Source organism: Impatiens glandulifera, chromosome 2 (genome assembly GCF_907164915.1).
Source record: "Impatiens glandulifera chromosome 2, dImpGla2.1, whole genome shotgun sequence".
In the NCBI taxonomy this organism is placed as follows: Eukaryota; Viridiplantae; Streptophyta; class Magnoliopsida; order Ericales; family Balsaminaceae; genus Impatiens; species Impatiens glandulifera.
In genome coordinates, this window is record NC_061863.1 from 54,709,132 (window position 1) to 54,721,334 (window position 12,203).

A 12,203-nucleotide genomic window follows, 5' to 3' on the forward strand; every position below is an offset into this window, starting at 1 on the left:
GGTTATTTATAAATTTTGGTTAAGGCATGTTAATTTGGTTAAGAGGTTAAGGAACTATAAGTAAGTTTAGGAATGTCTTAGGTTTGTTAAAAAGATAGGGAAATGATAACTAATTTTAGTTGGGCATAATATTGTAACTACCCTTTGTTAAGATAATTGCAATTTTTTTTGTTTGATTATACTTTTCAATCAATGTTAGAAGTTATAACAGAAACAGTAGGGTAAGGCCTTAGATCATCAGTATAAAAAGAATGAGCTGCATGTAGATCCTCACCATATATTATTGCTCTCTCTTAAATTTCTATCTATATTTTCAACTTTTCGAGAATGTCTAACGGAGAGTTGGTGCCTTCTGGTGTATCGAATGACAATAAAGAAATTAGTTTAGGGATGAATGTGCATGTCATGTGTTACGATGTCACAGAGCCACATGTCGACGATGAGGATTCAGGCGACAAAGAAGCTTCCATGGCCAGCATCTTGGCTAGATATAGGAAGACTATGGTTCAGAGGAGTCATCATCACTTAGGTAATTAATTAAACCATAAATCACTGGTTTAGTTATTGAAAGGTTTATTTTATTACATTTGGAAAATAAAATATTTTGATAATTAGCTTAGTTTAATGAATTACTATTATATTACTTTTAAAAAAAGAAATCAATGTAAACTTAACACGTTTTAAAGTGAAAATGATGACGGACTCATGCATCATTTTAGTTTTTACTTTAAAATAACGATAATAACAATAATAAATAAACAAATTTATAGCAGGTAATAATCGATCATTCTATTTTCATTCTTGATGTTGCCATTTTTGTGAGTGCTTAATTCCATTTAATTTGTTTATTAGTGTAGACAATATCTCAGTTTCTATATGTAGACAATATAAAATTGAGTTTTTCTATACGTTGCAGGTTTTCCTGTCAATCAGGACTTAGATTATGGAGCTTTAACACAGTTACAAGATTTCTGTATAAACAACTTAGGAGACCCATTCATTGAAAGCAACTATGGCGTTCATTCTCGAGAATTTGAAATAGGCGTTTTGGATTGGTTTGCCAATCTTTGGGAAATCGAGAAGAGTGATTATTGGGGATACATCACAAGCTGTGGAACAGAAGGAAATCTTCATGGTATTCTTGTTGGGTAAGCCTGTTTTGTCTTGCTTTTAAGTTTTAACTTTGGTTTTTGAATCTTTTCCCTTTTTGGGTTTCTTTTACATGATATATATGTGTTATTCAGTAGAGAAGTCCATCCAAATGGAATACTATATACATCAAGAGAATCACATTACTCTGTTTTCAAAGCAGCAAGAATGTATAGAATGAAGTGCGTTGAGGTTGATACTTTAATCACCGGTGAGATTGATTGTGTCGATTTCAAAGCCGGGCTGCTTGCTAACAAGGACAAACCCGCAATTATTAATGTTAACATAGGTATTCTTTCTTACAACTCAATAATATGAATCAACGGTTGAATTATCCGTTCCTATTGGGCCAAAATAAATGAAATATTAATAGCGATAGAAAAAAACGTCGCTATTTCTCAAGTTACCGTCACTAGTATTCTGTTTCTACTAATAACAAGTGTATTATTTTATTGGAGTTATCCAATCAACCCAACAACCAATATATCTGTTAAACTATTTAATTAGTTAACTTATTAATATAAAAAATCTCCTTTTCTTTTGTTCTTTATAAATTCTTAATGTCAAATAGTAAGAGTGTTTTAATTTGGTCTTTGATCCAAATAATTCACTTTCTCCTAAAATAAGCCTAAACATATTATGATTTCAATATGTAAACCTGTGAATCTATATATAATATATTTTGTGCTGTGGCGAAAAATTATAGGAACAACTGTTAAAGGAGCTATTGATGATCTCGACCTTGTCATAAAGACTTTAGAAGAATGTGGATTCTTACCTGATAGATTTTATATTCATTGTGATGGAGCTCTATTTGGGATTATGATGCCTTTTGTCAAATGTGTAAGTTTTTTCCTTTTATTCATACAATTGTATATAGTAGAAAAACATTTACTCCCTTTTGTGTAATCTATTTGGTAGATGGAAGGGTGTATCAGGTCAGGAGAGTTTAGTTCCCGCCTCGATACATTGATTAATAGTGACATAATTAGTGACGGTTGAATTGCTGATCAAAAATAAATGTACAATTAGTATGTGAAGAAAAATAACAATTTAAGAATGTTTTTATTGTCTAAGTTACTGTCAGTAAAGGTCAGTAGCGACAATAGTTAGACCCATGGCTAGCTTCCGACGCCATTGTCAAGACGTTTTGATAAATATTTATTGAAATTACTCTCTTTAGGTCAATAGCGACGAGAAAGGAAAATCGTTACTAATATACGTCGCTATTACTATTTTTTACAAAAGTGAGAATTTATTACATGTCTTATAGCCAAAATAATATGCATTTGGGGAAATCATTAATTGTGAGAAACTCTATATATTATCAGCTTATAAATAATATTTTTATTACAATATATTTTAACTACAAATAATATATAATAATAAAATAAATATTCATATTATAAGAAAAAAAATTATTTTTAATTTATTGTTTACACAAAAAATAAAAATATTAATCAACATAAGAATAATAATATTAAAATTATTATATATATAAATACAGGACTATAAGAGTCAAACTAATATTATTGTGGTTTTAATATCTTTAGTGAGTAGTTTATAAATGTTTTCTTAATGTACTGTAACAGTACTTAAATAATTTCTGAATATATAGGCATCTAAAATTACATTCAAGAAGCCAATAGGAAGTGTGAGCGTTTCCGGCTATAAGTTTGTGGGATGCCCAATGCCTTGTGGAGTTCAAATAACGAGGATGGAACACATCAACACTCTGTCAAGAAATGTCGAGTACCTTGCCTCTCGAGACTCCACCATTATGGGAAGTAGGAACGGACACGCTCCAATCTTCCTGTGGTACTCATTAAACAGAAAAGGTTATAAAGGGTTACAAAAAGAAGTAGAAACATGCATAAGAAATGCTCATTACTTGAAAGACCAGCTTGTGGACAATGGGATTAGTGCCATGCTCAATGAGCTGAGTAGCACCGTGGTGTTTGAGCGACCATTAGATGTGAACTTTGTGAGGCGGTGGCAACTTGCTTGCGAGAGAAACATGGCGCATGTTATTGTGATGCCCAATGTGACTATTGGGAAGCTTGATGACTTCTTGAAGGAATTAGTGAAGAAACGCAAAGATTGGTACAAAGATGGGGATGTTCCGCCACCTTGTCTTGCATCGGATATAGGGAGTAAGAATTGTCTTTGTCCTTTCCACAAGTAGTTGATTGCTTGGTGATGGATCGAGACATAAAAACATACTTAAATAATAACAAATAAAGATGATAATCTTTCATCTTATAAGTTAAAATTATGGAATAATAAAATTAAAGATACATGTCATTATATGACATATATCTTTATCGTCAATTTCTTCTATTACAATTAAGCAAAACATTCTCCTGACACTTCTTTGTAAAAATAATATTATTTTTTATATGATTTTATAAATGTCTGTTTGAATGTTTGGTTAGAAGATTGAAGTACTGAGTTTATGAGTAGTTTGTTTTGTGACAATATACTAGAATAGTTGCAAATTAAGATATGTGTGTGATCTTTACAAAGCCAACCATATGTCTCAACGCCCTCATTTCACTTTTATTAATATTACTTTTATTATTGCCCAATATGAACCGTCGCTATTGACCCCATTTGTCTGCAAGTAAAACAACAAACTGTCAAATATTTAAATGCTGATTGGGTAGACTTACCTTTAATTTAGTGCCTGAGTTGCTGAGTGGACTCGTAGAAACGTCTCTAGATCTGATAAGAAGGCCCTCACGTAACTAATATAGGAATGAATTATTAAACCATGTAAATTAAACTACAAGAAAATATGGATAGTTTAGTCACGAGGAAAGTGATCGAGTCAGGATAAGATATAGTTTGACCTACTTTGTTCTCATAAGGACCCATAAATGGATAATGAAACGGACCTTAAAAGTTGTTTCATTCACTTGCCAATACAATGCCGACAAATAGATCACATCATCTCCATTTGCCCAAAAATAAGGTATAAAAGATATATGCCACTAAAGCTGTCTTTTTAAATAATGCACTAGTCAAGAAAAACAATTAAAGTAATTTTGATAACATTTTTAGCCTGATAAATTTAGAATATGACCCTTTATACGAATAGAGGAAAGTCATTTAATTTGTTTATTAAAGTTTAAATTTTAAAAAAAAAAACAATTCTCTTAAGACCTTGGTTGATCTTTGGTTATTTGAAGAATGAATTGAGTTATTCCCAAAAGATGGTTTAATATTATGATCAAATTATTTATAACTTATGAAAAATAGTTATAAAATAATGTAATATATAATCATAAACCACTCTCATTCAATTTGAATGCTTAAAATAAAATCCAAAATAATTCAAATCAACAATTATTTTATAGTTCGAGTATGTCCGGGAGAATGGGCTGCCCAGGCGTGCGTATATATATATATATATATATATATATATATATATATATATATATATATATATATATATATATATATATATATATATATATATATATATATATATATATATATATATATATATATATATATATATATATATGAAAGTGTGAAATATCGAGTTTTCTAATAGTAATAAAAAAACAAGAGAGTGGGATAAGGGAAGTGTGGAGGGAGAAAAGAGAGAAAGGAAGGAAATATTCTTATATAAACAAATATATTCATTGGGTTTCCCTGGGTTAAGTCTGCCTCAGCATATGGGTTCGCTAGGATACCCTATACCGAGTTAGAGTAAAATATACTATAAATACCTTTGAATAAACCACCATGTCACATGAAGGGGCGAGTACAATTTGGGTTTACCCAAGTCCAATCTTAACCCAAAACCAAAATATTAATTTGGGTTGGTTAATATGGGTTGGGTTGAGCAGGAATTGAGTTGAGTATGAGTTGGGTTTAATTTAGATTGGGTTAGAGTTACCAAAATAATTCAAATAATATAAATTTAATTTAATTCTCTATTATTAATCTAATATAATCTAATCATCTTTCAACATCCATAGCAGGGTATCAAATTTTTTCATTTAATACCCTGCCACGTCAGCTTAACACTTATTTTAACATCCACTTTTTAGCATATCCTACAGCGCAGAGTGTTATTCAAGGTATCAAAATTATTTTTTGACTTTCTCTCACTTCCACATCATTTATACATAATTTCTTTTACGTGATCGATTGTTTCGCCTTTGAAACTCTTCGAGAAGTTCTTTTTGCCTTTTGAGTAAAGATTCCTCCAACTCCCATTGTTGTTGAATCTCTTCGAGATTGAAAGGGTCTGGAGGAATATCCATATGATGATATGAAAAAAGGTGATACAAACAAGGATGATAATATGGTGGAAAATTTCAGAAATTTTTTGGTGTCCAAATGACACAAACCAAGTCTCTATTTATAAATCTCAAAAAATAAAAAATAATAATATATATATATTGATCAATTATTATGCAAAAATGTATTTAAAAAAGAAAACAAAAACAAAAAAGTAACCACCAGCGCTGCCACTTGGCAGGCTGTGATTGGGCCACATCAAATTTGGTCCCGTATCAAAATTTGATACCCATATTTTAACACTTAATTTTGATACTCTGTTGCACCATTTGATATTATTTTAACACTCATTTGATACCTTATTTGACACCCTGCTGTGGATAGTCTAAGTCGAACACGTTATTGACATTTTTAACACGTTTAAAATGTTTTTCACACGTTTAACACATTTTTAATATTTTTAACACGTTTTCACACTTATAACATGTTTTTCACACGTTTTCACGTTTTTGTCACGTTTAACACGTTTTTGACATTTTTAACACATTTTCACACTAATAATACGTTTTTCACGTTCTTGTCATGTTGAACACGTTTTTGACATATTTAATACGTTTAACGTGTTTTTAACAAGTTTAACACGTTTTTTACATGTTTAACACGTTTTAAACATATTTAACACATTAACACATTTTTGATAAGTTTAATACGGTTTTCACGTTTAACACGTTTTTGATATTTTAACACGTTTTGATATGTTTAACACGTTTTTCACAAGTTTAACACGTTTTCACATGTTTAACATGTTTTTCACGTTTTTTGCATGTTTAACACGTTTTTGACATATTTGATACGTTTTTCACACGTTAATAAGTTTTTCACGTTTTTGGCACGTTTAACACGTTTTTGAACTGTTGAACATGTTTAATACGTTTTTGGCTCATTTAACACATTTTTAGCACATATAACACGTTTTGGTACGTTTAACACATTTTTCACGTTTTTGGCACGTTTTTGGCACGTTTAACACGTTTTTGCAAATTTAACATATTTTAAACATGTTTAACATGTTTTTTGCACGTTAACATGTTTTGATAAGTTTTAACACATTTTTGTCACGTTTAACACATTTTTGGCATGTTTAATATGTTTTTCACGTTTTGGGCACGTTTAACACGTTTTTCACATTTTGGCACGTTAAACATGTGAAAAACGTATTAAATATGTCAAAATGTAAGAAACATGTTAAACGTGTTAAATGTCTCAAAATGTGCCAAAAACGTGGAAAACATGTCAAAATATGTTAAATATGCCAAAAACGTGAAAAACGTGTTAAGAATGTGAAAAACGTGAAAAACATATTAAACGTGTCAAAACATGAAAAACATGTTAAACGTGTCAAAATGTGTTAAATATGTTGTAATTGTGAAAAACGTGTCAATCGTGTCAAAAACCTGTTAAACATGTCAAAAAATGAAAATAGTGTATAATGTGTCAAAATGTGTTAAACGTGCCAAAAACATGTTAAACGTGAAAAACGTGTCAAAACATGTGAAAAAACATATTAAACGTGTCGAAAACGTGAAAAACATGTCAAAATGTGTTAAACGTACCAAGAACGTGAAAAACATGTTAAACGTGCCAAAAACGTGAAAAATGTGTCAAAATGTGTTAAATGTGCCAAAAATATGTTAAACGTGTCAAAAACGTGTTAAGCGTGTGAAAAACATATTAAACGCGTCGAAAATGTGAAAAACGTGTTAAACGTGGAAAACGTATTAAACGTGCCAAAAACGTGTGAAATGTGTTAAATGTGTCAAAAATGGGAAAAACATGTTAAACGTGTCAAAATGTGTTAAACGTGCCAAAAACGTGAAAATGTGTCAAAATGTGTTAAATGTGTCATAATCATGAAAAACGTATCAAAACGTGTTATACATGTTAAAAACGTGTTAAAAATGTAAAAAACGTGTTCAACTTGTCAAAAATATGTTAAACGTGTGAAAAACGTATTAAATATGTCAAAACATGAAAAATGTGTTAAACATTTCAAAACGTGTCAAAAACGTGAAAGATGTGGAAACGTGTTAAACATGTCAAAAATGTGTTAAATGAGTCAAATAAATGTTAAATGAAAAAATAAAAATAAAATAATTTGGGTTACCCAACCCATATTAGTAAATAATATGGGTTGGATTATGGGTTAGGTAAATTTAATTTGGGTTGAATATGGGTTGGGTAATACGGGTTGAATTTACCCGTTTGTTCACCCCTAGTCACACCAATTCAAAATCAAAAGTTATCCATGAATTGATATATATATATTTAGTTTATTAATCTCACTCTTTTAAGGAGTATATTAATGTAGCAAAAACATAATATTCTCAACTTTTAGTTTCAAAAATATTGACGTTTATTCGTTCTTATTCTCCTCCTTATATTAATATTCTATTTAATCCCCTCTTCTAACTTAGCGGCAATAAGAAGTAGATATTCACCCTTAGGTTCTGAGTTCAAGATCGTCAATCGACAAGTTTTGCGCTTGGTTAAATATATTTGCGTGCTACATTCTTAATCCGTTATTCAAAAAAAAATATTTCATTTATTTTGGTCCAATAATGATAATTCAAGTGTTCAACCGTCGCTAATTGTGTCGCTATGGACCCTGTTAGCTCAATCTCAGTGTCTCGAGAGCCATTAATAGCGACGGTTTCTAATAACGTCGTTATTGGTCTGTTATTAAAAACATGGTTTTTTAACTGGTTCATATAGGTTCTTGGAAATAGAAATATTTGAAATACATCAATATCTCAACAGACCCTTTTTTTTACTCATCATTAGCAACTAACATTACATCTTAAAATTTTCATACTTTTCAATAGCAACATATCTTAAGCACCCGAGTTTAATATTCCCATAGATATCGAACTTGAAACCTATATTCTCTTAAATTAAAAGATTTGTCACTTAATATACCCTAACAGAATAATTAATTACTTCTAAGCAAATACCTTTAGTGGCATGTTTAGAGTTATGACAAAGTTTTGCATAGTTTTTATTTATATGCTTCAACAAATTAATTAAGCTTATAATTATCTATCATTTTCTTACTTCCTTGCATAACCTCCTAATCTTCAGAATTTTTAATTTCGTGATAGATGATTGAACCGGTAGTAGTATTAAGAATAAATATATTAATACAAACTTTAACACATTAAAAATGCTTTCACAAGATTGTTTAGGTAAAAAAAAGGCCTTTATTGAATAATTAAAAATCAAAAGTTTAAAAAAAGAATGAATGGTATAATTATATGATTTACTCCAATTGTCTAACTTTATGAGAAATGGATCTTTATGACTAGAAATTGCACCCAAATGGATTTTGATTGAGATTGGTCATGATATGAATTGGGGATAAAGACAATAATAGCAATCCCATAACTTGTGCTACCTTGAAATTGACATTCCTTGTAATGCATAAAAATAGAGTAAACAAGAAATGGTGGCATTCGTGTGTAATCCACACTCCCTCGCCATTTAGTTATCTTCTTACACCATCACTCCTTTTAGTGCTCTCCTCTTCACCAATCCATGTTTTCCCCTTTAATTGTCGATAAGTCGGTAACTTATAGAATCGGCCAACAACCTTTGTCTTCTTCATGATTATTATTAATGATGTTTTTAATCTTCTTTGCTATGATTAGTATGAACCTATTAGTGTTGCATTCAGGTTTTATGCTGCTTTATTTAATAGTTGATCAGTTTTGTTGGTTGATTGATCAATATATTCTAGCTAGGTACCCTTCTGTTTTGATGGCCTTTAAAGCTACAATCTTTTGTTCACTTTAGACATATTTCAAGTGTAATGAATTGATATGTTGAAAGAATTTTGTGCCAGATAAAGTTCGTACTTTTTCCGTCATTGTTCTAAATAAAACTATTTTTTATCCTTATATTCCATGAAACTGTTTTTTACAAAGAAATTCTAAAATATATCTTTGGAATAAAATGTTCAGTTTTTGAATTAATTTTGTATATGTTCTACCTTAAAGTTATAACTTATAATCCTCCAAGTGCATCTCATTCACTTTCATAAGAAGTTACTTTTTAATTTTAGTATTTAATATTTAATTTTATTATATTCATTAAAATAGATAGTGCATGCCTAAATCAATTAGAATCCAAAAATATATATATTTGATTTTATTTATAGTGAAAGGGCAATATTAAAGACTAATTCACATGTGTTTTTTTATGTGTTTAAAATATTACAAATCTCAAACTATTCAAAAAGTGAAAAACAAAATCAATTTAAGTGTTTAATTATACAATTCAATCCGAAAAAAAAGTTTGAAAAATCAAATTATTCAAAAGTGACCCATCAAATATGGAACCTCACAAACAATATTAACCCATGGCAAAGCTTTGATGTATAGATTTTATGGAAAAAAATTCATAATAATATCACGTAAACAAACAAAAATAGTATTTATTGTCGCTAATTTCCTTTAGCACTAAAAAGAATGATGTTTAACCGTAAAATTTACTCAACAAATTTTAACATTTTCTCATATTTTGTTACTTAATTCTGTTTTTGAGTAGTTTTATTCTTTAACCCATGGCAAAGCAATTGTAGATGATGGGCAAACCCTAATCCACACATCAATACAATATTAACTAGCCATGATGATATCATTTTTTATCCGTCAAACTTAGATTTGTTCATGATAACACTTCAACCGAAAACTTTAGAATCTCACAATTTTTCTCATCAAAATGCAGTCGGAACAGCCTTAGTTATCAAACAAAGTGAAGTCAATGCGCAACATGAAAAGCTAGTTCATATCCTTCTATAGCATAATTAAAATGACAAGTACAAGGGTAATCCCTTACTAATTATCATGTTCAACAATCAGCTATGGAAGGAACTCTTCCCAACAATGAGCCATCTAGGTTACAAGAAATTTAGATGTGATACTCTTATCGTTGTCTAGAGGAAGTCCTATTGGAATTGTGTATGATATTAGACTCTCATTGGTGTAAATGTACAAGAACATAAAATATCTATGAAGAGACAAAGAACAAGTGATGGAGTGATCAAGGTAAAGAAATTTAAAGGAGAATTTATTTATGGTGAATTATGTATCTAGATATAATATATATAATTAGAGGACTAAGGGAGGAAGTGAAACATGTGATCAATGATAGAGATGTAACCAGTCTACCCTATTACAAGAGGAGGATTAGAAAAAAAAATAACTTTAAAAAAAAAGTAGGAGATCAAAGTAGGAATGATATCATAATATCACTAAATGCTGTTCTGATGAGGCATGTCCATCATTCTATATTCTTAATAGCATGCAATGAATAATTAATTGACCTTTTTCTCACCCTATAAATAAATAAAATGCTGGTTAAAATCTAAAGGCATGTGCAAGCCCATTACTCACTTTAATTTCTTCATATAATTATATATCCATCCATGGCTTCCAAACAAATAGCCTCTCATGTTAACACTTCTGCCCCCGATCAAGACGTCGAGAGGATCGGAAGCCAATTAGAAGAAGAAAATGAAGAGTTGTTCGACTATTCCAAACGGGCTCAATGGCTACGTGCCGCAGTGCTAGGAGCCAACGATGGATTAGTCTCGACCGCATCATTAATGATGGGTGTGGGTGCAGTCAAACCAGACATCAAATCCATGATCCTCACAGGATTCGCAGGCCTTGTGGCTGGAGCCTGCAGCATGGCGATAGGAGAGTTCGTATCTGTATACTCTCAACTCGACATTCATCTCGCTCAGATGAAGAGACAAAACAATATTAACAACAACATAAAACAAGACCAAGATCAGAAGGAGACTCTTCCTAATCCGATACAGGCAGCGGCTGCATCTGCTCTCGCGTTTTCCTTTGGGGCGATCGTGCCTCTCTTGGCAGCTTCATTTATAAAAGACTATAAGTTGAGGGTCTGGGTGGTGCTGGCGGCGGTTACCGCGGCTTTGCTAGTCTTTGGGTGGGCAGGGGCGGCTCTGGGTAGAGCGCCGTGGGTGAGGGCTACGGTTAGGGTTACGGTTGGCGGGTGGGTGGCTATGGCTATAACCTTTGGCTTTACAAAACTTATTGGTTCAAGTTCAGTATTGGGTTAATTATTGAAACCAAAAAACAGAAGGGGGCAAGTTTTTTTTTTTTCTTTTTCTCTTCAAGTATGGATTATGTATAAAAAGAATAACAAATCCAAAGATCGATTTATAAATAACTACTAATATATAAATGCGTGTTATAAATGTTTCATTAATAGTGATGATGTGTTGGTATACATGTAATTTTAGATCTCTTGGGTGGCCTTTAATTTGGTTTCTCAATTAAGAGAATTTGATTGATCAAGATTGTGTTTTATTTCTACAACAAATCATAACTTCTGATGTTAATTTCCCCGATTGTCGTAAAAATGTATTTTATTCTGACTAGTGTGTTCAAGAACAAAACTCACAACAAACCAATTGTCTTAGCGGACTATAGTGTGGAATGTGGATCGTGCTTAACTTGACATTATGTGCTCTTTTGAGGAATTGTGTTTTTAGGTTTCATTTGTTTTTTTTTTCAAAAAAAATTAAAAAAAAATAATAATTAAGTAAAGGGTAATTTTAATATATAAATTAATAAAATAATTAATAAATAAGTGATAGAATGATTGAGTTAAATTTTGAGATAAAACTTTGACTTATCCCAATAACCAAAGATCAAACAAAGACCTAAAACCGTAGTTTTTCGGTAGGTCATTTTTATTTGGTTTCTTCA

At 30.7% G+C, this 12,203-nt stretch overlaps 2 protein-coding genes across 2 annotated transcripts; both read left to right on the plus strand.

Annotated features, from left to right (window-relative positions):
• Positions 1-327: 327 nt before the first annotated feature.
• Positions 328-3,334, plus strand: LOC124924968 (serine decarboxylase-like). Its single transcript, XM_047464948.1, has 5 exons — positions 328-529; positions 917-1,148; positions 1,245-1,438; positions 1,856-1,992; positions 2,768-3,334. Exons 1-5 carry the CDS (start codon positions 328-330, stop codon positions 3,332-3,334), a joined length of 1,332 nt encoding a protein of 443 aa, XP_047320904.1.
• A 7,544-nt stretch (positions 3,335-10,878) lies between these two features.
• On the plus strand, positions 10,879-11,551 carry LOC124927689 (vacuolar iron transporter homolog 4-like). The gene has a single exon (XM_047468145.1). The coding sequence runs from the start codon at positions 10,886-10,888 to the stop codon at positions 11,549-11,551; it is 666 nt and encodes a 221-aa protein (XP_047324101.1). The 5' UTR covers positions 10,879-10,885.
• Positions 11,552-12,203: the final 652 nt, after the last annotated feature.